Raw genomic sequence first — 26,537 nt, forward strand, 5'->3', positions numbered from 1 at the left:
CCTCTGCCTTTGTGTGCCATGGGTTAAAACAATAGCTGTTCCTGGAGCAGGGACCCATTGATCTGAATGTGCTAATCAGAAGTTGTGGTCAGTGATAAGCCTTGCCCACCTCCTGGTCTTGGGGAAGAGGATTTTTATCTCACTTTCTGTCAACAGCAGCTAGCCTGGAACTGGACCTCATGGTGACTTACTGTGAGAGTAGGGAATATGTGTCTGTAGCTGCCATACAGAAAGAGTAATTTACAGTTCTTTACCATAGTTTATCAGTCTCTTCCTCCTACTCTTTCCTGGATGGTATACAGAGTTCTTCTGACCTCCAGAGTTTTAAAATAATTTTTTCAGACAGTTCCTGCCTACTTAATCATTGTTTTGGTGGAGGGACTGAGTCTTAGAGCTCTCTACTCCCTGTAAGTCTTTCTTATTTTATTTTTCTTATTCTTCTTTCAAGTCTCTACTCAAATGTCAAGCAAGCTCTAGGCAGAGGTATCCCTCCATGTCCCCAGATTACTCTTTGCCTCTAATATACTCCATAGTACTTGCAACACTATACTGAACATATAACACTGTTATATTCCTCTCCAGTCTATGAGCTCCTCTAAGTCAGAAATATTATCTGTACACGCTCAGCACTTAGCACAGTGTTGAGCTTGTACAGGTACTCAGTAATGTTTGTACCCTTCTCTAAAACTCCTTTATACTAGGTGCTGTTTCCTATAAATATTCACATCTTCTCCACAGTCTAACAGAATGCTTTATTGCTCAATACTGCATATGATAGGTGCTCAAGAATATTTGTTGAGTAGATGATGCTGCTGGCTGGTATTTTGACTATTATGATTCTACTCCCGATAGATTCTTACAAGACTCCAACTGTCAGGAATAGCTTAGCAAAAGATTTGACCAGTAGATGCATCTGAAGATTCTTTTATTTCACTTCAGATCATTCACCTACAAGTTTATAGTATTCACAGGAGAGCAACTTTTCTGTTTGCCTAGACCATTTGTGATATTAGCTACACAAATAAATATTTTGATTGTTCCTTTGGGAGAAGAGGATTTCTTGATGACTGTCTTGAAGTACACGTAGGCTTATTATGAGGAGGAGAATGACTCACTTTCCCCTATTGCTACAGCTGACTCAATTGAGGAAAAGAGCTTGTGTTGTATTGATAGTTAAAGATAAGAAAGAATTTCTATGTTGGAATCCAGGAATGTTGCCCAAACTCCCTTTTTGGAGATGTGACTAGACAACCTCGTAATTCCAGTTTTTACCTTTGAATCTGGGAAATTTGAAATGATGTCATCACAGTGAACAACTGCTACCAAAAAAAAGAGGTAAATCTGTTAAATTTGGCATTATATTTACCATTCACAGACTTCAGAGAAGGGTTAGTGGGCCCATAGGGTACTATGAGCATGGGAACTTCTAGGGTGCCGCTAGAGAATCAATGCATCCTCCTTGCACCTGTTTCTCACTTGAGAGACAAGAAGAGGAAAAGTTAAGTTCTAGTAATAGGCAGCTTATTATTATATATGGTACAGATGATAAGAACAGAGAATGGCTCCCAGTGGTGTTAGAGAGTCAAATGGGCAAAGGAGAAACCAGTCCAGCAAGGGGAACTGCATGTGCAAAGTGATGCACTGCTGAGCTGGGCTTGGTATGTTTGTAAATGGTTATGGACCCTGTAGGGTATAGACCCATACTACCAAGGAGGAAAACATTCATACGGATTTGTTAAGCACTTATGATGTGCCCAGCACTGTGCTAAGCCCAGTACATACATTTTCTCATTTAACTTCACAACAACCCTCACATATAGTTAGTAACATGATCTCAGTGTGAAGTCATGGAGAGGGCAAGTGACTTGCCTAAGCTCATACAGCTTATTAATGGAGCAGGGATTTCAAACCGAGGTTGTCATATTTCAGCTACTGGGACTAAAGTTTAATCCCAGAAACCTGTGTAAGCCCGTCCTAAGGGCAAGGCACAAAGTAAGTGAGGAATTCTAGGACTCAAAAGCTGGAAATATTTTCTTTGACAAAGTATTCCCTCACATCAAACCCAACATGTAGTGTGCTCTAAATGTCTGTGAATGGACAGCTATTTTCAAGAAGTTTGTAGTCTAGTACGTGAGATGGGTATGCATAAATGACTACAATATGCAGAAAGTTATGGTCCTGATGGATCAGACTGCATAAAAATCTGCAGGGGGAGGGAGTTTCCTATAAGCAGTGAGGAGACACTGAGGTTTTTTTGAGCAGAATAATAATATGATGAAAATCTATTTCTAAAAACTGTATCTGCTGTGTCCTGCTTGTTTCCTTATTGTCAGCAACAATTAACCCACTTGGAACGTGAAGCAGGTTGGATCTGCAGTAATAGAAGAGAGGAGGAGATGTTTCCCTCTTTCAAGTCCTACTCACCAAAATTCTGCTAAATTGGTTTAGATGTTGGGAAAATAAATTGGAGTAGAAGTAGAAGCCTAAAATCCAAAAGTGTCCTGACACTCTTATCGTTCCTGAGAGTAGGAGGAGCTCCACGTGACAGGGGTTGGGTGGAAGGCTGGCGTGGTCATATGTTATTACTATTTAAGAGAGCTAGGATCGAAGGTCTTTCATGTGTGATGGTTTCAGAGTTATCCATTCATTCAGTGAATATTTGTTCATTGAGCACTACCTGGTACTATTGAGCAGTACCTGGTACTATTCTAGGTCTGGGGATAGAAGGATTTTGTTTGAGAAAAAGCACAGTAAGACCACTGCTCCGTGGAGTGTGCAAGCTAAGTAAATGTTTACAGTCTGCTAAACATTTCAGATTCCAACATGTACTATAAAAAAAATAAGGGAACAAAATGAGGAGTGACTAAGGATGGAGGGCAAGCATTTTAGAAAGGACTCTAAGAGAAAACCTCTCTGTGCAATGACATGCCAGCAAACTTCAATAACGAGAAAAAGCCAGCCAAGCAAAGAGCCGAAGGAAGAGCATTCCAGGCAGAGGAAATGGCCAGGGCAAAGGTCCTGAGGCTGGACGTTAGAGGAAGAGGCAGCAGGAACCGTGGGCTTTTGCCATTAGCCAGATTCAGAACTTTGAAAAGCACATCTGAATTGTTTCCTTTTCAAACACAACACCAGTGAGAGATTTTAACAGTTAAAATTCAGAGTTCTCCTTATTAGATTTGTTCTTATTAACCAATTAAAATTTTCAATCTGAAAAAAAAGTGAATGTTTAAAAAATTAATTTGGTTATAGACTGACAAATAGCAAAAAAGAAATGAAGGTATAGATAATATGGAGCCACGACAATGGATGAAGTGTTTCAGAAGTTCACCTTGGGACAGGGGTGAAGGAGAGGGTGGGAAATGAAAGGCTGAAAATCATGTACTATTTATTAATTTAATAAATCTGTCTTGATGTCAGTGTAATAGAATGTTGCCACAAAATAATGGTCTCCTGCTGCTACATAAATGTTGAGGACAAGCTCTGATGTTTATTTTCAAGACAGGCGACATTGATCCTTCACTAATAGAATACTACAAGTTTATTTCTATTATGCTAAGTAACCAAAGTTGATTTCATTGTTTGATTTGATGGATGTTGGTACTGTCAGAGTTCAGAATGGTTTGGAGCTCAGAGGATGAGTATTTTGGGTTTTTTTTTTTGTCCCTAATAAGCATCCTTGGATTTCATTCTAAAATAAAATCAATAAAGTAAAACTTCATGAATACTTAGTCTGTGGACTCTTTCTTTTGATGACCCAGGTATTGGGACTATTTGTTCTCCCCTGAGACCAAAAAACTCTAGAGCCAGACTGTGAGTGTGTTGGATGGGGCCCCACCGAATTGGAAAAGCCACAGGAAATGTGATGAGAGGAAAAAAAAGACAGCCACAACAATAGAAGGAGGAAGTGAAGCCAGAAAAACAAGAGAAGAAGAAAAATGAACAGTGACCTGCAATCATCTATGAGGGAAGGAAAACCACGCAGGAAAAAAAAAAAGAAGGAAGAAAAAGCAAAGGGAATTGCAATAGACTGATTTAGATATTGGCCCCCAGTTTCTCACCATTTCCAGAGGTCGGATCATTAATTTACAGAGATCCCGTGAATGGATGGTACTCCCCAGATTTTCCATTTTCCTAAGCTGAATGTGAATTAAAACGAAGATCTTAATTAGGGGGTTTTATCTCCCACAGATCACAGGCAGAGATCTGGTAAATGTGATTGACCGAAAGAGGAATAAAAAAGGTGAAGACTGGAAAGAGGATATGAGGGGCCAGGGCGGTGGGAGTAAGGAGAATTGCTTCTGTCATATTTCAGAGGAGAACTAGACACACACCAAATAATTTCTCCATTTAATATTCCATCGTGAGCCAAGGTATCCACTTTACAATAGTCAAAATGGGGAGAAAGGATGATCTTAATAAAGGACAAGGCTCCAATGAAACAGTGTGGCTTGATGCTTCTGAGGCTTGATGCTTTTGCCAAATTAAAGGAGTTTAACTGCAAGAACAGAATTCAGCTGCTTTCCAGGCTGAAGCGAGATCTGCAAGCCGTGCTTGCATGGCCCCACCTGTATTTAATCCAACCTGTATTCACAGAGAAGTTTGTGTTTCTAAATTCACAGTACATGAAAGAGTAAACAGTAATGGGAAGGAGTGATTGGAAAGATCTGTGCTTCAGAGTCCAGAGAGAGCCTAAAGAGGTTGCCTGAGGGCAAATTACAATCCTCTCATTTATTAGTTGTGTGAGTGAGAAGATGCTGTTAATAATAGTACCTACCTCAGTGGATTATTAAAAGTATTAAGTGATATACTCTATGTAAAGTACTTAGACAGTGCCTGGCACATTGTAAGACATTGATAAATGTTAGTGTAGTTCATATGTAAGGAGCCTGAGGTGTGGAATGCAACAACTGAAATTCCTAAAATTGCCAGCGGCCAAGACTTTTAACCTACAAAGCTAGTGGTTTCATAGACTTCAGCTTAACGTGTCCCCACTAAACTTTCCCAGCCCTCTTACATGTTTGTCTCTTTGTCAGTGGTTAATGGCGAAGGCAAAAGAAAGGGGAGAGGAAGAAAGAGGAAGAAGGGATAAAAGAAAGAGTGGGAAGGTGGGGGAATGTATAGTCAAGTGCTCTGACTTGAGGCAATTTGTACCCACCAGGAATTGAGGGGATGTGAGGCAGTCCTGTTCTCCTGGCATAAATCCTTTAGCAAGCGCACCAGGTCTGTAGAAAATTCCTGAGACATGGATGTGACATAAGTCTCCTTGTGCCACAAATGATAAATGTTTCTTTGAAATAAAGAAAACAAAACAAAATGTGAACAGAACCGGCCTCTTCTGAAAGGACAGAATTGCTCAGGCTAGAAGGAAGGAAGCTGTGGAGGAAAGTCGGGGTGTAAGGGCAACTGTGGGGAGAAAGTGCCCCAAGTGAGTTCTCCTTGATCCACCCTTCTCCCCAGGCCACCTACACCATTACCACACTGCCTTCTTTGCTGACCTCCCTCCCAGAACTGAACTAGGCTGCAGAGCCCTGGTGAATGGATACAGTGCTCCTGAAATGCCTCTCATTTCTGGGTACCTCGATATCAAATATTATACCAAAGAAGACTATTCCAGAGATCCCAGACCTGGTGAAAACAAGGTAAAAACTCTCCTTCACAACAACTCCAGCCCTAAGTCATATCCAGAGGAATGGTAGTCACTGATAAAGGTTCTTCTTAAAGAACTAAATATGTCATGAGAGTTAGAGGGAGGGCAATAGAGGAGGGAAGCAGAGAGTGGGACTGCAGTCAACAGATTATAAGACAAATGTATTCTTTCTTAATTTTCTGAACATTACTCCCCCCCCACCCCCCAAAGCACAGATAATGTGGGGGTCGCAGAAGCTGGGTGAGGCTGGTTGGGATTTTTCTTGTTACTGTTAATAGCTCAGCACTGAGCAGGAGCAGTCTTCTATCATTTACCTCAAGAATTTAGGTCGAAGGAAAAAGACCTGCGGAGTCTGGAAAACTGGCGATAACAAGACTATACAATCATTTATCTGATGAGGAATTTGACTATACATGTAATTCTTATAAGTTTTCAAGAATGGTTGCACTTATATATCACAATACATAGTAGGGTGTAGCCCAATTGGTTTCCATGACCACCCCAAAATGAGATATTTAAAATGCTCTTTTTATTTTTGGCAAGTATATATGGCCCTGATAAGGCTGATTATACCTTATAGCTTATAATTTGCAATAGGTATATTCAGCATTTGTCTTAAACAGATTTTGTTTAGCATAATAAATATGTTTTTGCCTTTTTCTTCTTCTTCTTTTTTTTTGATATTTGCCCCTTTATTCTTAAACTACTTTATGGTAAACAACATTTGATAGTGGTATAATTTTAGTCATCTTCCTTTTCTGTCACACTTGGTTAAACAGATCCGATTACATTGAAAGTTATGAAAAGCAAATGTAGCAAGTATTTCTTTTTTTATGTTTCCATTCTCAACAGAAGAAAATGACATTTCTTGGGATGTTGCACAGCTTCCCTCTTGAGATTGGGACTTTTGTCAATTCCAATGGTGCAAAGACATAATATTGGCATAACCTTAGTAGGTAAAAAATCATTGTGAAGATTTAGGAATGCACTAAAAAAATTAATACTTTTGAACAGAGAATACTCTTTGGCACCCTTCCTATTACATAATTCTCAACATTTAATGACAAAAATCCAGCCAACGAACACTGCAATACATGGAATTTGTTTTGCAAAATGCACTAAAGTATGTGAAATTGCCTTACATGGTAGCCCTGTTTTTTTCTCACTTTTCTTCATCTACAGCTTATGTACAATTCTTTGTATCAGGATTATTTTATTTCAAGTTACTAAACTTCAAATTCTTGGTGGTGTGCAGAAAGAACAGGCACTTTTGAGAAGAAACTGTTTGAAACTGAGACTCAACACTGTCTCTCTAACCCACTGGTGGGTTATGAATATATTAGATGGGATTTCAAAAATGCAGTGAAAAGGTTAAGTGAATAGCCATTGTCTCATATTAAGTGACATTAAATCAACAACGGTGTGCCAAATAATGTGAATTTGAGCCCACTTCATTTATTATTCTGGTGTAAATGACTTGGTTGCATAGTATTATATCTGCAATGACACTATTCATTCCATTACTTTGGTACATGGAATTTGAACAGCTTGTGAATCTATTCTGCCTGGGAATGAAGTTTCATAAGGTAGTTTGAGTGACAAACATCTCAGAGCTTGCTTGCATTCCTCTGTGGAATAGTCACTTCTGAGAGGGAGAGGTGCGGCTTCGTGGTCTGGGAACAGGACTGTCAGCCAGGAACATGGAGTTCTCCTCCTGGAACTCCTTCTATTTGCTTTATGGATCAGATCATGCTAAAGAATCTTTCTAGGACTCAGTTTACACCTTTTGAAAAGCTGGTTAGGCAAATCTAATTAACTGGGGAACACTGGGTATTAAAGAACGAATATCTATTAAATGTTTTGAAATGAAAAGTGATAAGAGAGTAACTAAGGAGATGTTATTTTTATAAGCTAATTAGTTTTATGAAACAAATAAGTAATAGAGCAGTTTTGTTCTTTAGAAAAATTGACTAAAACCAAGAAAATTCATTTCAAGGTTTAGTTCGATTTTTCTATATATTTTCTATTTCAAATGTTTTTCTTTTTGGGTAGGTTAATATGCAAATAATTACATTTATGATTAGCTTCCATTTAAACATAATGAGGAAGTCTCTTTGTTCTATAAATACAGGGAAATCTTTTCTAAGTTTCCATGTACTCTAAGAATATAGACATTATTAACCTTAAGGCTTTAGGAGAAAAAATTAGTATCTAAGAAATGTATAGTCAACGAAAGCTCAAGCAGGGTGGTACAACGAACTGCCTGTTTTAAAATGATAAAGACTTCCAGGAATAAGATGCAGGTTCCAGAAAGAGAAAATTGTGCATATGTGCTCAAACAAAATGGGGGTGGGGGAGAAGACCTAATGATTGAGTAGTTTTGGAGTTCTATATTTAACTGAAGAAAGCTAAAAAAAAAAAACACACCAAAATACCCCATTCTGGCGGATCAGCTGGTCAGCATCCCCCTATACTAAGTCTAGACCCCCAAAATTAATCAACCTCACGAAGAAAACTTCTCAAAATACACTGTGAGTCTTTACACTGTGAAGCTTTAAATTTCCTCTCTCTTCCTTTTAAAAATCAAAACAAAACAATGGGTCTTCAATTCTGTGTCTGAGATCTCAAATTTGGCTCAGAATATGTGTTTCAAATCTCATTAATTACAATATTGGCCCCATGAGATACAGTTGCTGATGCAAAGAACACTCTTTGTATTCAAAGTAATTTGAACAAGGGCAAAGAAGCATTTTATTTACACGTGTAAACATTAAGAGGAAAATAAAACAGAGAATGTTCAGGTAGCTGTTGAGATGTTTGGATAATTGATTTGATTACTTAAGCTTTAAGGTTACTATATACAGGAATAGTCATGGTTTCGCTTTGTTCATTTGTTGGATGAGAACATTCTTGTAAAGGTAACTTTGACATTAACTTGGCAAGTTCTGAACTAAGACCTTTTAGCATTTCATTCTTTCCAGACACTAAGACCAAATTGTTCTGAATTCTATACCCCACTGTGCAGGTCTATAATTTATTTATTTTTGAAATATCAGAAAATATGCCATTACCCAGAGGACTCTTCTATGTATCAAATTTAGTAAAAACCAATCATATGAGTAAATTACAGCAGTAGATAGCAACCAGCCTCTCCCTTTTTTTTCTTCTCTTCGGAATCAGCAGGTTAAACGATGGCTATTTGTGGTCTTGTCCCTTAAGAACACATGTGGTCATACATTTTCATCCTTGGGTGGCTCACTGGTGGAATGCAAAGTCCACTGTAAAGACAACTTACTGCCTTAGATCATGGTTAGGTCCTTCTGCTATGCACAGCCACAACCTAAAAATCTTCTAAACTCTGGTAGTGCCCATTGGCTGTCTTTAAGTAGATCCTCAAGACCAGAGGTTAAGTAGCCCTGGTTATGCATAAGAATCGGGTGGAAAATACAGGTGCCTTGGTCCATCTCCAAGGTTTCTATGCAGTTAGTTTGGGGTAGGATTCCAGACGCTGTATTAAAAAAAATGCTCCCAAGGAATTTCTAATGTGCCACAAACTGAGAACCACAGGTAGAGAATCCCAACACCAGTGCAAGAATATTATCTAATTTTCTTTTTAAATAACAGTACTTAGCCTACTCTTGGTTTTCAGTGGAAACCATCCCTTATTCCAGGGGTGGAAGAGAGTGGGCCAGTAGCCAGAGCTCTCTCCTTGACAACATTATCAGAGCAACACCTGCCTTACAGGGAGTGTTCTATGGGTGATGGAGCCTGCAGATGCTAATAGTTTTCTGGGTTAAAGCCAATGGAAGTAGGGAATTGAACAACAAATTACATAATGCTGTCTTCAAAGGTAGAATCTGTAAACAGTGGCAACCTTATACACATTTGAGCATTTTGAGCAAAATTTCATCAAAAGAGAGGGTTACTGGATCATCTTCATGCCTCCCAGTTCTTCAGGGTCCATGTATGCAATGTTCCAAACCCCAAATTACTCTAGGTCATTAGAAACAGAAAGGATACTTTCAGAGTTGGAAATGGCAAATTACTTCTTTTGGAATTAATCTTTTCAAGCCAAGGTGATCCCCCCCTCTCCCCTCCTCCACTTTCCTTCTCCTTATTTATTCTATTTGCTTTTTCTGAAGTTTTGTCTTTCTACTAAAAGCACTTTCATTTTTCTTGTATGTTCTTTCATAATGTTAGTCCTCTGTTATTTCTGTCATCTCTTCTTTTGCTATCATATTCTATGGTTTCTTGACTTAATCCTGTTTCTTCTATTCTTCTTTCCTATCCTTTTATACCTTGCCTTTTCCATTTTTTCCCCCCATTTTCCCTAACACCAGTACAGTAGGACCTTCCTCTTCATCTTTCCAACATTTGATTTGTTTGGTTGCCATCCCCACTCTTGATTCTCTACCTCTCGTTTTTACTAACTGCCCTTCCTTAAACTTCTGTTGATGTTTTATTCCTATCTTGCTCTCAATGGCCACACAAGCCCATTTCTTTCCATTCCAAATATCTCTGTATCTCAATATGCATTTTTATGACCCCCCTACTAAAGGCATAAAGCTGTGAGGAATAAAGATATCTTTCTCCACTTGAATCCTATTTCCTCTCTTCTCCCATAGCTGTTTTATATCTATTCATCCTTCCCCAATGTTTTCTCTAGTCCCACCCCAACCTGCACCCCTCTTCCCTGTCACTCCCCATCTGAAGCCCTTCTCTTCTTTTTAACCCCACGTGCACCCTGCCTGGTTTTACAGCCACGGATCCCGGGTAGGATAAAGGATGGAGTATCACTGGGAACCAGGCTGTGTGGCAGAAACTTTTGTACATTTACTGCAACGGGATTAGGGACTTGGATCCAGTAATATTTCTGGCAGTCTTTCAGCTCAGGCAAGACTTTGCACACCTTGGAACGCTGCTGAGCCCTGTTCTGCCGGGCAAGGGATGGGGGATCTTTTAAGGCCTTCTCTGACCAGTTCCTTGCCAGGGGTCAGGATGAGTAGGTATCGTCATCCCAGACTGTAAAACCAAAAAACCAGGCCTGGGAGTGGGTGGGGGAAGCTGGGGCCCTTTTCTAAGGCAGTAGATCTAGCAGGGGAGCTGGCGTGCGGTGCCCCGCCGGGCTGCGGGCGTGCAGGGGCCGGACTAGGGGGCCACTGTGCCCCCAGGAGTCGCCTCTCCCTCTTGGGGAGAAAGCTCACCCATGAGAGGAGGCAGGGCTCTCTCCTGGGGCGCAGGGCGCCGCCCTGGGAGCGGTGCGACGCCACCCCAGCGGCGCCAAGGGCTGGAGGCGCAGTCCCTCCCCAGGAGGGCAGGCGGGTCTCTCCCGGTGGCTCAGCTAGAAGGTCGAGGGAGCCGCGTGGGTGTCCCTGGCCTGCCGGCCCTCCGAGAGCAGGGCGAGGGCGACACCCCAGGGAGCGGGGCTGAGGGCGGCAGAGATCAATCGTGTGCACCGGCGCGCGGTACAGGCAGGAGAGGAGCGGGAAAGGGGATTGGTGGGGGTCCCCAGGGTGGCTGGGGCCGTGGGTCTGTCCTTGTACTCGCCGGCGCCCCAAAGTCTGGGGCTCCAGCTCCGCCGGCTCCTGCCGCAGACTCCAGGCCGCACTTTCCCCTCCTCCCGGCGCCTTCTCTCCAGTGAGGAGCCGAGCGCGGGCGGCGCGGGGGGAGGGGCGGCGGCGGGGAGAACAGCCAGTTGTTTAAAATCCTTCTAGAGCAGTTTCTAATTCCCCCCTTGCGCCGGGGTTCGGAGGGGGGAGGGGGGAAGGAGAGCGGGAGGAGGGCGGAGAGCCGAGAGGGAAGGAGGGAGGGAGGGAAGCTGGGAGGGAGGGAAGGAGGGAGGAGGCTGCCGCTTAGGCTGTAGCCGCCACGGCGCGCTTCGGAGGGTCGGAGGGAGGGGGACGCCTGTCAGTCTCGCGCGTTGCCTGGGTGAAGGGGGCGGAACCTTGGCGTGGGGCGGCCAATAGTGGGGGTGGTTGCGTGGGTCGCCATGGGGACGGGGCTGTTCCCGGAGAGGCTGTGATGGGTTGACAGGTGCGTGACAGTGGGAGCTGCTCTCGGCACAAGCATGTACGGCAAAGGCAAGAGTAACAGCAGCGCCGTCCCGTCCGACAGCCAGGCCCGGGAGAAGTAAGTGTCTCCGCTTCTCACCCACCTCCGCCTTCACACGCGCGCACACACGGGCATGCACTCGCACACTCTGTCTCGGCGACACAGACACTCTCCGCCCGGGGAGAGCCGGGGGTGGGATGGCAGGGGGAGGGGTGCGCGAGGTGGGGGCGCGCGGTGCGGGGAGCGGCCGTTTCCCCGGGGGAGCTCGCGCGCGGGGCGGGCAGCCGTGGGGGGCTGCGGGCGGGAGGGAGCGGGTGCGCCGGGGGAGGCGGCGGCGCTGGTGGGGAGGATGGAAACTTGTTTGGGTGACTGAGGGAGAGGACCCGCGGGTTTACCTCCTCACAAAGTAACTTTAGAGCTGGGGTGTGGAGCTGCGCGGGCGCGGGGAGCCGCCGGGGGTCGCGGGGCGCGGGCAGCCGCGTCGAGGAGGGCGCGCGGTGGGAAGGCGGGTGTTCAGAGGAGCGCGCGGGGGCCGGGGCGGGGAGCGCGAGGAGCTCGGCGGCGGGGACTCGGGGGCTGGGGCCGGGGCTTGGGTCCCGGAGCGTCGGGCGCGGCGAGGGCGGCGGTGTCGGGCGCGCGGAGGGCGGAAGCCGGGCGCCGAGCGGGGCCCCGCGGGGCGCGGAGACGCGCGTGGGGCGCGGAGGGCGTGTGCGGGCCGGGTGGGCGTCGGGGCTTTCCCGAGCCGAGCGGAGGGACGCGGCCTGCGCAGCCCCCGGCGCCTCGCGGAGCTGGGTGGGGACGGTGGGCGCCGCTGAAGTTTGGGTGTCTGAGGAGGACCGAGTTTCCTGGGAGGAAAAGTGTGCCGGCGGGGACTTCTGGACGAGGCTGGCGTTTCTGCCTCTCGCGGCAGACCCAAACTCGCCGGCGACTGGAGAACTTTTTGCGGAGACTCGCTGTCTCCTAAACGTCTGGGGGCCGCGGGGGCGGGCGGGCCGGGTTCCGGGCGGTGGTCGTTGGGCGCACGCGGGGGAAGTTGGGTGCGCGGCGGTGGCGGCGGGCGCGCCTCGGGAGCTCTCTGCGCCGGGGAGGGGGCGGTGGTCCGGAAAGGGGGCTGCGGGAAGGGGAGCAGCGTGGAGGGCGGGAGGAGTTTTTTGGTCGGTGTTGTGGGGGAGATACAGGTGTTCACTTCCGTGGGGAGCTCGAGAGAAAACGGGCGAGAGAGGAGCCCCTCCCGGCCCGGGATGCCACCGTCACGGCACACTGCGAGGCAGGGTTGTTTGCTGCTATTCTTGTGTACTTGTAACGGTGACTTGGTTGTTACTAAAAATGAGAGCGAAGGGTGACTGTGACCACTGAGGAAGAACCCCTCCTTTCTGTGCAGCAGATCAAACAGTGATTCCCTGTAGCCGCTTCAGGTCTGAGGGTCAGGTTTATCTGGTCATTGAAAGCGCGCTGCCTTTCCAAGGGGGTTCAGACGGGAGAAGAGGGTCTGAAAGCATCTCTCAAAAGGGACTTTGGTTACCTCGCGCACAAAAATAGCTACGTAAATAAAAAGGGATTGTGCAGAAGACCGAGTTTCTCTTCTTGCTTTAGGCAGTCTTCCCCTGAAAGTTTCTTGTGCCCTAGGGATGGGAACGTTTCCTAATCTTCGTGTTAGTAGCAACACACATAATTCTCATAGGATTTGGGGATGGCAGGCCTTGTGTAGCAAAACAAAACAAAAGGAAAATTAACGGAGAGATGCTGGGTTTTTTGTTTGTTTGCTTGCTTTTTCTTTCCCAGAGATATTTTCTGAGAGGTGCATTGGAGATCTTGTTGCTGTGACAAGGCATATCCAAAAGGCATAGGATTATAACCTGGCTGAGAAGCAGAAGTTATTGAAGTTTTGAAATAACAGCTAAATTTGGGTGCTGTTATTGGTTGTGATAAAATAAAAACGTCTGAAGGAGGATTTTTTATGTTGTAGTATTAATGATTACCGAATATTTGGACTTTATATTTTGGGGGTGAGGGAATTGAAATGTATTGAGGCACAGTCTACTTTGTTTTGGGGTGGCTGAATCTGAATTTGAGAATCACACTAATTTTGGATTCCCAGGAATAGGTGAACTTTGAGTCTAATCTGTATCCTGATGATTTTGTGAAAAATGGCTTTACTCTCTGAGATAATAAGGGTGAAGTTGGCCTTGGTGTTTCTGTGTTCCCTTCTAGCTCTCTAATTCTGATTGTGCCCTGATAACAAATAATTGCTGCTTTTGCTGTCCTGTTACCAAGCTTGAGCGCCAAGTAACATCTACTCTTGTGAACCAAGTGGTGAGGGTTCTGCTAGATGGTGCTGTTTGATTTAAATTGTTCCATTCATTATAATTGGCAGCAGGACTCTGGGTTGGTTTGCCTTTTGAACTAAATATAGGTGAAACATATACTTTTGGAGAATTTGACAATGACTATTTTCTGATGCTATTGCATTAATTTTTTAGGTGAATGTTCTTTGAATCTAAGAAAAACATTTTGTAGGTTCTAGTTTATAGAATAAATTTAGTTTCATTTTAGTGGGAGAGTTGACCACTCATTTTTCCTGGCTGGGACTGTTCTATAACAACAGTGTAATAACTTCTGAACATAGGAACCTGGAAGTGTCTTTAAAATGGATGTCAACAAATTTCTTTTTTGATTTTTAATTTTATCTGAGCAAAGAGAAATTCTTTCAGTAAGCAAATGAGAACAGGTTCTGATCTTAAACAATAATAAATAGTTTGTGTTTTCAGAAATATATAATACAGACTTTGACAAGAAACATGAGGCATTGTAATAACGGTATGGACATAAAAATAAAATCTGTTTTATAATTTATCAAGAAATGTGTTTTCTAATATGAGCTCATAGTGGATAGCTGCCAGGTGATTACCTATATCTTTGTTTTTCTTCCATTTCTCAATATTTGGAATATTTGAAATTAATTTGTTGGTTTTGCACAGTTTCTATGATTTCACTATACAGTTCTGAATATAAAGATGGCCAGGGTCAGGTTAATTACTTGTTTTGTTGCTTTTTTAAACCAGAGAAATCAAGTCTATACAAGGTTTGGATTAGGCATGATTACAGAGAGAGAGATTGAAAATCCTTGGAGAGAGGTGGGATATTTGTGTAGAAACTTTAAATTCTGCTCCTGTTAGGTCGTTTACACCTGAAGCAGATCTCATGGAACCCTGTAGGTTTTCTTTGTAACACTGATCACAGTGGTACTTATGTGCAATTGGTTGTTTAAATGTCTGGCTTCCCCTAAAATGTAAGTTTCTGTAGGGCAGGAAATGATACTTAAAATTTTTTCTCTGAGATACTTTAAAAAAAAAACTTTTATTGATAAAACCAGTCAACATACAACATGAATATTCTTAACTATGAACATTACTTGGTGTGCAATCAGTTCCTCACAATATCATCACATAGTTGTGTGTTCTCACCATGATCATTTCTCTCTAAGATACTTTTGACATTAAGGACAGTGCCTTCTAATGTGGAAAACACCAAATAAATACTTGTTGAATAAATGAAAGTGTTAGATTCAAAGGAATTTTTCCAGTGTGGAAAAAAAAAAAGTAATGACCTCCAAAATGAGGATTTGGAAGTTTGGGTTCCACATTCTCTAGCTTAGTAGTATTTCACAAATACCTAATAACAACGACAACAGCCCAGCAACAGTAACTTCATTTATTTGCTATGCATTTGCCAGTCACTGTATTGAGTAATTTATGTATATTTTCACTAATTCTCCTACAATCTTGCTTGATAGGTGATTTTTTTTCCCTCCATTGAAGAAATGAGGAAACTAAGACTGAATGGTTAAGCAATTTCCCCTAAGGAAACACTGCTAGAAAATAGGAAATCTGGGTTTCTAACACAGATCTCTCAACTTTAGAACCTAGATTGAAACTGAAAGACACATTTTTCAGTAACCAGCTTGCTTCCCTGATCTAGGGTATGATGCTACAGATTTAGGAAACAGTGCTATGTAGTCAAATATAATAGACTTTCAAGAGTTGATAAGATACGCAGTCTTAACTATTGATACACTGTGATGTTTATACCCTCCATTTTGAACAGACTGATAATGTATATGTGGTGCTGGAGATGTGTAGAAATTTTAGTAATAAAAGATGGCACCCTAACAATGAAGAATCCTTGTTTCCTAAGATTTCTTTTTCCAGGAATTTTATTTGATCACCTAAGTTTTAAAAGTAGGTATAATAGGTTTGAACCGTTCCTGTATGAACTATTGCTGAACCTTAAGCCGCACAGTACCATAGAAAGAATAATTGACACTTGCAAATAGATGAGTAGTGATATTAATTTTTCATTATCTGATTTGACCTTTTAAAGTTATATGGTAGCACAGAAGGGTGAATCTGCTATAAATCAAAGTGGAACTAAAGGTGGTTAATATCTAGTAGATACTCAGTGACATTTGTTAAGTAAACTAGTTAGAAACTACAGAAGTCAAACTGTGCATCTCACCTGGGGCTTTGAAAAGTAACTTTGGTTTTTACATTGTGAATCTTTTAGTTGAATGTAACAAGAAATACCATATGCTTATTTTTAAGTGGTTGCAGATCTAAGGAACATTTAAATAATATTCCATATATAAAAAAAAGAACTTGTAGGGATTAGTATCTGCTAGTGCTACCTTATTTCCTTCCCCCCTTTTTTGCTATTTAGTCCCCTTCCCCCTCAAAATTACAAACTTTCCTTCTTTCTTTCCTTTCTCAAGGAAATAACATTAAGGCAAGTGAAGTAATGCAAGTCTTTTCAGAAACTTGTTTAAATAAGCAGTGAATGTAACTCAATATTAAACTAATGAAGGAGTACCTTCATGGGAATGAAATTTTCTGTATATCAAATTGACTTTCCCCCTCCCAGTCCCCAGGATGTTTCCTCCAAATTACTAAACAACTTCTGTTTACAATGGCATCTTAGCTGTAAGAGTTTTCTTTTGATTGATTGGTTGATTTTCCATTATTTTAAGAGAAGTATCAAAAAAACCTAATGAAAGAAAGAAAATATTTAAGATATTGAGAGTTCAGTTATAGTATTGTTTACCTGGAGATTTATTGTGACTGTTAGAAATAGTATTAATATTGTAGTGAATTTTTTTTTTTTTCGCAGCTGTGGATGAAAACAGACCCGTATCTGTTGGGTCCATCTATATTAAAGGTTTATTTCCACACTTTGAAAATTAGTTTGCTATGTAAAACCAATTCAACTTGAGAAAAAAAAATCATTCAATATTAGTTTCTATGCAGTAGTGGACCAAATGCGTCTTTTGTCTTCAACTATTACTGGCAAGTAGAACTGTTTTTGTTTTAAAATTAGAACACACTTGGTGGAGCAGAGTTTGGAATACCCAGCTTTCAGTTTATTAACATTGCATCTTAATAGTTTAGAGTTGGAAGTAAAAATTGGGAAGAAGCCATTTTGAATTTAGAATCTTTCCTCCAAAGAAACCGCAACTGTTACATTAGTACTTGGACATAGGGCAAAGGACTAAAGTACTGGTTCCAAAGATATGATCTTACTGCTGGCAATATGTAATTTTAAAATAAGAATTGAAGATAATTGAACTGTTTATTTTGGAATACATGGAAATATTTTCTATTGTGTGTACATTATTGCCTTGACCTTGGTGTGGGAATGACAGATGAAATGGTAACATTTTATTGGTTAGTTATATCCAAGCCTCTCTAAATATATGCTAAGATATTATTATTAAGAATTTATGTTTTCCAAAGGAAGGATTTAAAATAGCATTAAACTATAGGGTAAGATATATTTGCTAATATCTGAAGACACTTTTGAGTAAAAATTAAGTGGCTATATTCAGATTTTAAATTTTGTTTATATTTTTAATATATATGTATAATTTTACACATATTACATATATATGTATGGCATGTATTCATGTAACATTTTAATATGTGTACACACTGAACGTAATAGAATGGTGAGAGTTAACTTTCATACCAAAGTTTTTGTATACTACAAATGTGACCGAAAGGGTGGGCCATCAGTCTGTACCTCCTTCTTGTTTTTAGTAATGTTTAGTGATAGATAGTAGACACTGTTCAGACCTTCCCAAAACTGTATGTCTTTTTCACTGTTTGAAGATACTGAAAAACAGGTGGAAAATGGACCACCCAGGAAGAATCAGTTGTTTCAGGTAACTTTTAATAACTCTGCAGCCTGCCCAAATTTATGGTTGGTCAGAATGCGTTACCATTGGTTGGTTGTAATGGACAAATGATCAGTTTTGTCAGAAAAGATTAATAAAGATAAAAAGGTGAAGCTAATGATGTTCTCGTAATGTTGAAAGGACTCCAAAATTTATCTGGGCTCAGAACCGTCTGGGCATTCCCAGTGCAGTGGAAGAATTAATATTCATTTGTAGTTTGCTTTATTTATTTTATTTATTTTGCATGGGCAGGCACCGGGAATCAAACCCAGGTCTCCGGCATGGCACGTGATAACTCTGCCTGCTGAGCCACCATGGCCTGCCTTGTAGTTTACTTTTAAGAGATAAACTCAGTTGTCATTTCTTTAAATTTTACTTTAAGAATTTTGATTTTTAAATTTTCATATAAGACCCAAAACAGCTTTTAGACAATAATGAACCACCCTATCATTTAAAATCACAATTCAGCAAGAGTGAACTACAGTCAGTGACCTAGCAATCTCCAGTTTTTGATCTTCTGAATTAATTTTGCTTCATGAGCATGTCAGACAAGTAGTTTAGTACAAAGAAAATTATAGAGACTGAAGTGTAGCACTTTGTTTTTTTCTATTTTTAAAAAGATTGTAATTGTAGATATTAAAAAATATAGTTTTAATGACTAATTTCCTTTAATTACTAGTTAGTATAATTTAAACCAATTTAAAATACTGATAACATTTGAGAAGACAAGAATACTGAACTGTAGCTTTATTCATTGCTAGTACATGAAAATTTATATTTATCACTGCCTATGTAAATTTAAAGGAGTTGATACTAAACAATAGGCTCTTACCTGAAATTAATATGCTTATTCTTCTTCAGTGATTTAATACTTACCTTGATTCTTCTTTCCTCTACTTACTTCAGATTTGAGAAATAATTAAAGCTGTTTTATTGATGGGAGAAAGATAGATAAATGAATTATTCTATTTGAAAAGTTTTTATTTAAGCAGACTTGTAATGAATGGTTTTTGTTAAATAACAAAATCCTAAAATACCATATGAAGAGTCTTGTTATAGGAAGTTATTGTTTAAGGGTAGCAGTAGCAACAATGTTATTATTTGAGTAGTTTGTTTATGTTTGACACTTTACTTGCATTGTCTCATTTCATTCCTTAAAGAATCTAGTAGGTTGTAATTTCTCTTAATATTACAGAAGAAACAGAGGCATAAGAGTTGATCGCGCTTTTGTCTGCAGGTATCAGAATAGCAGATAAAAAGTGGCTTAATTAATCAGGGTTCACAAATGAATCTCACGTAATAGAATGTCTGGAGGAGCCAGTTTCAGAGTCGGTTCAGTGGGCTGGGAAGAGTAGGCTTCAGCATCAGGTTCTCTGCAGTTCTCCTGGTCTTCCTCTCATGAATGCAGTGTGGCTGCACTAGGCTCCAAGTATCTCTTTGGCACACAGCTAAATATGCAGGCAGGAAGAAGGGCAGGGCTTTTCTTCTTCATGTCAGGGAGGAGAACTTTTTCTTGAAGTCGCTTAGCAAATATCCTCTTATGTCTTACTGGTGAGAGCTGTAAAACTTAAAATGTGAAAGGTAACGAACTACCATAATTGGTTTAAATTAGTCCTTGCTCATCCTTGGCTGGGACATTGCTCTGCTTTATCTGAACTACATAAACAAAACTGGGAATCTTTAGCAAGGAAGATGTATCTTGAGATTTTTGAGATGATAAAATGGGTCCCTGCTTTCGTGAAACTTAACTTTCAAGTTGGAAGGCGAAACATATAATAATAAAATCAACAAATATACCAGATAATTTCAGGTAGTCATAAATGGTATAAAAGTAGTAAAATAGGGTGATATGATATAGAAAGTGGTTGAAGTACAGTTGATTGGGCAGACAGGGAAGACTCCTTGAGGAAGGGAAATTTAAGCAGAGATCTGAGTAGTATTGAGAGGTCCTGTCCTGGGAGGACTTGGGTTGGAGCTAATCTGTCAGAGGGAATAGGTCTCAACCAGTACCATTGAGAAAACCTTTAAGCATCAGCATCATTGTTCAAGAATATGTAAAATTTGAATCAGACTTGGGATGAGCATCTATGCATCCTGAAGCCTGGTTTTGTTTTTACTGAGAAATTGGGTGGTAGGTCCAGTCTACCTGGGTCTCCCTAGATAATAGGGTTAATTATTGCTTATTTCCCAGACCCCAGGGGTACAGTTGTCCCTAGAATGAAGACAGTGGGGCATATGGCTATCACAATGATAGAAATAGCTAAGATTTATTGAGCACTTAAAGCCTAATGGGTTGACAAAGGATGGTACAGCTGGCACAATTATTTCCCCTAAACCTCTTAGATTCAATTAGGCCCCCATACTCTATGCTTTCATAGCAACGCCAGTTTTTCCTTTTTTAGCATCTGTCATGAAAAATGAAATATTTGTTTAATATTTTGTCCAGTGTCTCATCTTGTCAGATTGGAAGCTTCCTGGAGGCAAGGACTAGGCAGTCTTCTTCACCATTGTGTCTCTGTTGCTCAGCACAGAGCCTGGAACTATAATTACCTATTTGTGGAATAAGTAAATGAAGTAGGTAACATATAAATATGTCTGTAGCAGGATATCACTGTATCCAACTCATTTTCTCCCGAGAATTTCTAATGCTTGATATCAGAATTAATATATAATTTCTAAAGAACAATTATCTGTAATGTAGGCATTTCATAGTGTTTCTGTTGAATTTCAGGACCGCAGGAAGTTACCTAGTTGTATTACAATGAAATGTATACATTTTTAATATAAGTATTTGATAGAGTAATCTCTCCTTTTCTCTGTTGTAACAAATTTAATCATATCAGTGAAAGTTGTTCTTTATAGTTTTCGAGGTATTTAACGCACCTTATTTTACTTAAGCCTCACAATTACTCTTTAAGGTAGATGGTAATGCCACTGACTATTGAGATTTATAAATGGAAATTGACTTTACTTAACTCAGGTCATACAGCTAATGAGTAGTGGAGCTGAGCCTCATTGAAATTCTTTTGGTTCCAAGGCCAGTGTTTCTATCATTATACTACAGCTGCCTCTTTTTAAGATGAGAGATTCTTATATTTTGGAAGAAGGTTTAGGTATGGATCTGGTTCAACAGAGAATTATGGATTAGATGATAGTTAAAAGTTGATGTTAATGCTTTAATTAAATGAAAAATATTGTCACGAGTTAAACACAATCCTATACAAGGACTTACTTCGAAAAGTTCCACATAATAAGCTGAATAGGATTTTTGTTTGAAATCCATATGCTTTTGTTATATTAGTGGATTGGTATGGGGATTTAGGTTAGTTTTGTTTTTTTAATTTATGTGAAGATTTAGACCAAATTTGACCAGTTAGCTTCTTTTGCCAGTTAGCTTCAATTTGGAGTGTAGGAGTAGGGAAAGTTTCAAACTTTCTCCAGTAATGGAGGGAAAGTCTTTTGATACTGTTAATTGATAGAATCTTCTTTTCTGGCTTAATCCTTACAACCAACTTCTTAAAGTAGATATAATCCCCATTTTTCATATGGAGAAACTGAGTCTTGGAGAGGTTGTATATCTTGTCCAAGTCCACAACAGTAAATTGCATAGTCTGGATTTAGACTTAGGTTTCTGACCCCAGTGCTTATTTTAACGGCTTTTCCTCATTGTATCTAATTACTGCAGAAGGATGCTTGAGTAGTTGTTTTCACATGTGTCCATCATTTTTAGCTGGGATGGAGAACAACGGAGAAGAAAAGAGAGATAAAGGAAAGATTAGAAGCAGTTCACAGCTGTTTAAAAGGTGGGGCGGATTATAGGGACCAAAAGTGCTCCCCAATAGTTCCATATTCTTTATCCAGTACTAACATTTAACAACTTGAATACAATGATTGTCAGAGAGAAAGATGCCAGTTGAGCGCTCAGGGTATAATTTCAGGTAGAGATGTTTTCTCATTCTTTCTGTATCTAATGGCAATGTAATTTGGCCTAAGTTACTTCACTGGGTAAACTTTGGAGTCAGGAATAAATAGAAGAGAAATATGTAATGTCTAGAAAAAAACTTTCTTCTCTCATTATGAGTTCCCTGTACTTATTATCTTTTCTACCAAGCATATGGCCTGTTGGTTTTTTGTTTGTTTTTGGACTGTGGCATCTGGAAAGTTCCACGTGGTCCAGGAGCAATAATACAACCATATTGAGTCTATTACTGTTCATTTCTGTTGTACTATTGTTTCTGTTTTTTCACAGCATCATGAGCTATTTGTCATTTATAATTGGATTAAAATTCTGTGACAATTACACTTTATTAGTGTGTTTAAGCAATAGCTATTATTAGGAAGCTATTAAGGTATTTCAATAAGCGTTTTTTTAACCTGAATTAAACTCAGCGACTGATATTGTTATTCCTTCATTTGGAAATATTGTAATGGGAAAGCTTGTATTAGATTTTTACCATCAAGTACATTACACGTACACATGTGCATTTGCTTACATTTTGGGAGTAGTTTTCAGGTAACATTCATCTTGGGAGGTGACTTACTATACATTTTGAATTCAAATGGATACTGGGCCATTTATGTGAGTTGGATTTATAAATTCAGGGCCAGAAAGATTAGGATATGGGCAAGTTTTTACTAAAACATTAAAGGCTGTTGATGCTTTTCTGTAAGATGGGTGTATCATTGACCTGAGATCTGATAATACAGCGAATATTGGCAAAATTGCTGCTAGTTGACAAACTGTGTTTGTTTTAGGTCTTCAGCAGGAAACAGATGGCTCCCATAAAGGGATAATTGAAGAGAGCTTAGTGAAGGTATGTGCAGGATTAAAATCAACAAGGATGGAGAAACACCCAGGGACTAGCAATAAGGGAAGCCTTATTACCTGTAAGTAGGAAGGAGCAAAAGGCGAGCACTTACCAGAATCTGGTGAGAACTATAATCATTGGCTAAGGGCCAACCTCCTGGAGCTCTGGTTGTATGAAGAGGACACGGCCACTACTAAACCCTTCTGATCAACAAAGGTGGGAGGCCAGCAGGAAGGGGTCCTGCCTTCTTCTCCTGCCCTCTGATCTGCTGGTGCATCTTTCTGTCGAATTTGACTGGGAGCCAGAGGGTGAGGGAGCTTAGGTCAGGCCATACAGTCTGTAGATATCAGCCTTCCAAGTCACAGCTGGGCAGTAAGGATGGCGAGGAGAGGTAGCAAGTAGAGAAGGGTAGATCTCGCAGGGCGGTTGGAGAATATACAGCCGAATGTTTAATTTTTATTTATTTATTTTTAAATTTAAACAAGTCTTCTAGTTCTTTGTACAGAATGGCCTAAGGAAACAGAGCTTTCTAAAAAGTTGGGTTTTGTCAAAACAGCATTTAAAAATGTTTTTAAAATTTAGCTATTTATAGTAGTATAAATTTATATAAATTTGTTGAGATGGGATCATATTCATCTTCTTTCCACTGTGTCCTTATTCCTTCATTTGTTTAAGAAATGTTAATTGTTCTATATTAGCCTTTGTTGGTCTTGCGTGAAATCAGATCTGAATAACCTGGTAGTCTGCTCTCCAGGAGCTTGCTATGCACAGGGGTCTCACTATCAGAAAGTGTGCAGAGTAAGTTACTCTGCTCTCTTATAACAGCTGACAGTCCAGAGTAACAAGTACCTAATGGATATTCAAGAAAGTACGACAGAGAGTTCTGAAAAAGGGCATTAAATTGAGCCTAGGGTTGTGGGAGTGTTAGAAGATATTTCTAAGAGTAAAGAGTATTCTAAGGAGAGAGAAGCATTCCAGAACATGGAGGCATTAGAGTATGGTATATTTGTGGAAATTCTGTAGTGGGTAAGTCTGGCAAGTCAAACAGGAACTATTTCGAGAATAGCCTTGAATAAGAGTTTGATCTGGGATAAATTGATAAGATATATTAAGCAGAAAAGTGACATCATCTGAGGTGTTTTTTAGAAGAATCATTTTGGAAGCAATATGAAGGGTGGGGCAAGGAGGGAGACAGATGCATTAGGAAACTGTTGTTGTAAGTGAGCTGCTGTATTGTAGCTTTTTATGTTCTCAGTTTCTGTACCACTGGCAGTGCAGTGGATATTTAGATATAGAATAGATAGGATTTAGTCTCCTAAATAGGAAAAATCAGGATTTTTTAGATGGGTGTGATTGTAGTGTGGAAGGGTAGAAGTTTTAGTCACAGACCTTGAGGGAATACAGGAGGAAGAACCAGGCAGCTTAAAGCTGAAGATAATGAGCCCAGTTTGAAGTGTCCGCAGACATAAAGATAGAATAGTTTGGAAGGAGGTGCATACATGGTTCTTGAGCTCAGGGAAGTCTAGGCTGGACATGCAGAATCGAGAGAGGATAGGGAAAGAGGAGTACAATTTCTTAGTGTAAGGTGCCTGTGTTTCAAGTACTGTGCCAGGAACTTTATATATTTTAGCTTATTTTCTTCTCTAAAGTTTTATAAAGTTGGTATTATCATCTCTGATTTACAGATGAAGAGTCTAAGGTTTTTAAGAGAATGAGTGGATTTAGCCAAGACACACATGTCAGAGCTGAAATAAGAACTCAGGTTTAACTTATTCCTTCTCCCTGTTTAAAAAGCTAACTATTAAAATATGATATCATATAGAAAATGTCATATCAGTGTAACCTTGTTGAATTTTCACAAACTTAACTCATCAGTGTAAACTCCTAATACAAGAAGAAAGTTATCAGCACTTGAGAAGCTCCTCACATGTCCTCTCCCCTGACTTTTAACAGCACAGATTAGTTTGCCTGCTCTTACCCCTTTTATATGGCCCACTTTCTTTGCGTTGTGTATCATTTGAAGCTGTGAAATAGGAATGAAGCTATTCTTCATGGAAAATATCCAGGTGAAATATGTGTAGAGATCAACGCTGGAGCCCTGGGGAACGTTTAGGGGGCAGGTGGGAGAAGAGTTTGAGATGGAGAGTGAAAAAAGGCACCAGAGAGGTGGGAGGAGACCCATGAAGAATTTGTGTCTCCAAAGTCAAGGAAGGGGAGTTTTGAGAATGGAGGTGTGATTTACCACGGTAAATGTAGTAAAATGAATGAGAAGGTTAAAAGTTTGAAAAATGCCACCTGCACTTTTAAGTTAAGACATCATCTGTGATCTGAGGAAGAAAGCTTTCAGTGGTGGCCAAACCCGAGCTAGCATGCAGTGGTTTGAGGAGTAGATCGAGATGAGAGAGTGGAGACATCTAATGGGGACTCCTTCCACTTGAGAAAGCAAGGATAGAGAACTAAAAAGCAGTATAGATTTGTTACTTGGGGGACTTTAGAGGGGGGCTTAGCTGGGGGACACTGTTTAGTTTTAGTCTGTAAAAAGATTTTGTCAACTTCTTTTGACAATTTTTTTCTTTTAAAAGATGACAGTATATACCAAGTTGAACTGTATTCCTAGTAACCTTGATTCTTGAGGATGATTATATAACTGTATAGCTTTTACAGTGTGACTGTGTGATTGTGAAAACCTTGTGGCTGATGCTCCTGTTATCAGGGGTATGGACAGATGAGTAAAAAAATGACAAGAACAATAAATAAATAATGGGGGGCCATAAGGGGTAATAACAATAATAAGATGACAATATCTGGATGCCATCAGGAACACAAGGAAAAGGGAAAAGTGGTTGTAGCTTTAGTATGTGGGCTTTGAAAGTGAGTGTGAGATTACAATTGCCTGCTTTTGTCAACTGATTTTTAAAAGCTTTTTAGAATCTTAGTTGATAATGATTAGAATAAAAGAGATCATTTCCACATGATCACTGCGAAATGATTGTGGTAGAGGTAGGAAAACTAAATTAATCGTTTCCTGCTGTGGCTACCAACCTCCAGACATTTAGCTTTTAAAGCAAAAGTTTGCGGGAGGGGAAAATATTTTTAAAATCTTCTGCTGGTTAGGAAACTCCAACCCTTTCCTATACAGTATCTCTTAGTTTTCTTCCTACTTTAAAAATTTGTAGGCAGCCCAAGTGAGAAGACTTGAATAAAACCCCTCTTTACAGGTCCCAATTGAGTTCATTTGATTAATTTACTAGTACTCTTCAAAATGCTTCTTATTATTTAAGTAATGTTCTTACTAGGAAATTTAGGAAATACAGATAAGTGAAAAGAAGAAAATATAAGCTTCTCTTATATACTTTAAAAAGTATCTATACATGCATGTAAAATTTTTGATATTATTTAGTAAGAAAAACATCAAAGCCACTTGACCAAAAAGCCTTTTAAATAAGAGGGAGAAAGGCAACAAAAAGATAACAGTGGTGAGCATTTATTTTCCATGTTTCCAACAAATCCCTCTCTCAAAAGTAAAAGTTAAAAAAAAATCTCCTTTTTTTCCTTTTATTAACTCATTAAATACTCAAGATCCTCTCCTGTGCCATGCATGGTACAAGGCAGTGGGGATAGAGCAGTGAACAAGATAAACCGTGCCAGAGAGGTAAACAGGGCTTTTGGCATGGGGAACAGCTTGTGCTTGGGAGAAGTCCAGAAGTGAGAGAGACCATGACCCTCTCTAGAAACCGAAAGTTCAGTAGTGCTGTAGTGTGCATGTTTGTTTTGGGAGTGGGTGTTTCTGGAAAAGTAGTATAAA

At 40.3% G+C, this 26,537-nt stretch overlaps 1 protein-coding gene and 1 long non-coding RNA gene across 15 annotated transcripts in view; one reads left to right on the forward strand and one right to left on the reverse strand.

The window, feature by feature from the left end:
* Positions 1-4,364: 4,364 nt before the first annotated feature.
* LOC143665628 (uncharacterized) lies at positions 4,365-12,184 on the reverse strand. Its single transcript, XR_013167122.1, has 3 exons — positions 12,094-12,184; positions 5,156-5,287; positions 4,365-4,581 (listed from the first exon to the last, which is right to left on the reverse strand). It is a non-coding gene; the product is annotated as an uncharacterized LOC143665628 (long non-coding RNA).
* Positions 11,010-26,537, forward strand: part of SSBP2 (single stranded DNA binding protein 2) — a 345,880-nt gene continuing 330,352 nt past the window's right edge. For 2 of the 14 annotated variants that reach the window (XM_077139271.1, XM_077139266.1), the window contains exon 1: positions 11,803-11,890. Coding sequence is in view for 5 of the 14 variants with exons in the window: in XM_077139266.1 (XP_076995381.1) it covers positions 11,832-11,890 (59 nt within the window). In the remaining 9 variants the exon portion in view is untranslated. Of the gene's footprint in view, positions 11,113-11,498; positions 11,777-11,802; positions 11,891-12,450; positions 12,491-12,826; positions 22,739-26,537 lie in introns of those variants that run through there. The other 12 variants (XM_077139281.1, XM_077139278.1, XM_077139270.1 and 9 more) reach the window with 11 other exon arrangements.

Source organism: Tamandua tetradactyla, chromosome 21, assembly GCF_023851605.1.
Source record: "Tamandua tetradactyla isolate mTamTet1 chromosome 21, mTamTet1.pri, whole genome shotgun sequence".
Taxonomy (NCBI): domain Eukaryota; kingdom Metazoa; phylum Chordata; class Mammalia; order Pilosa; family Myrmecophagidae; genus Tamandua; species Tamandua tetradactyla.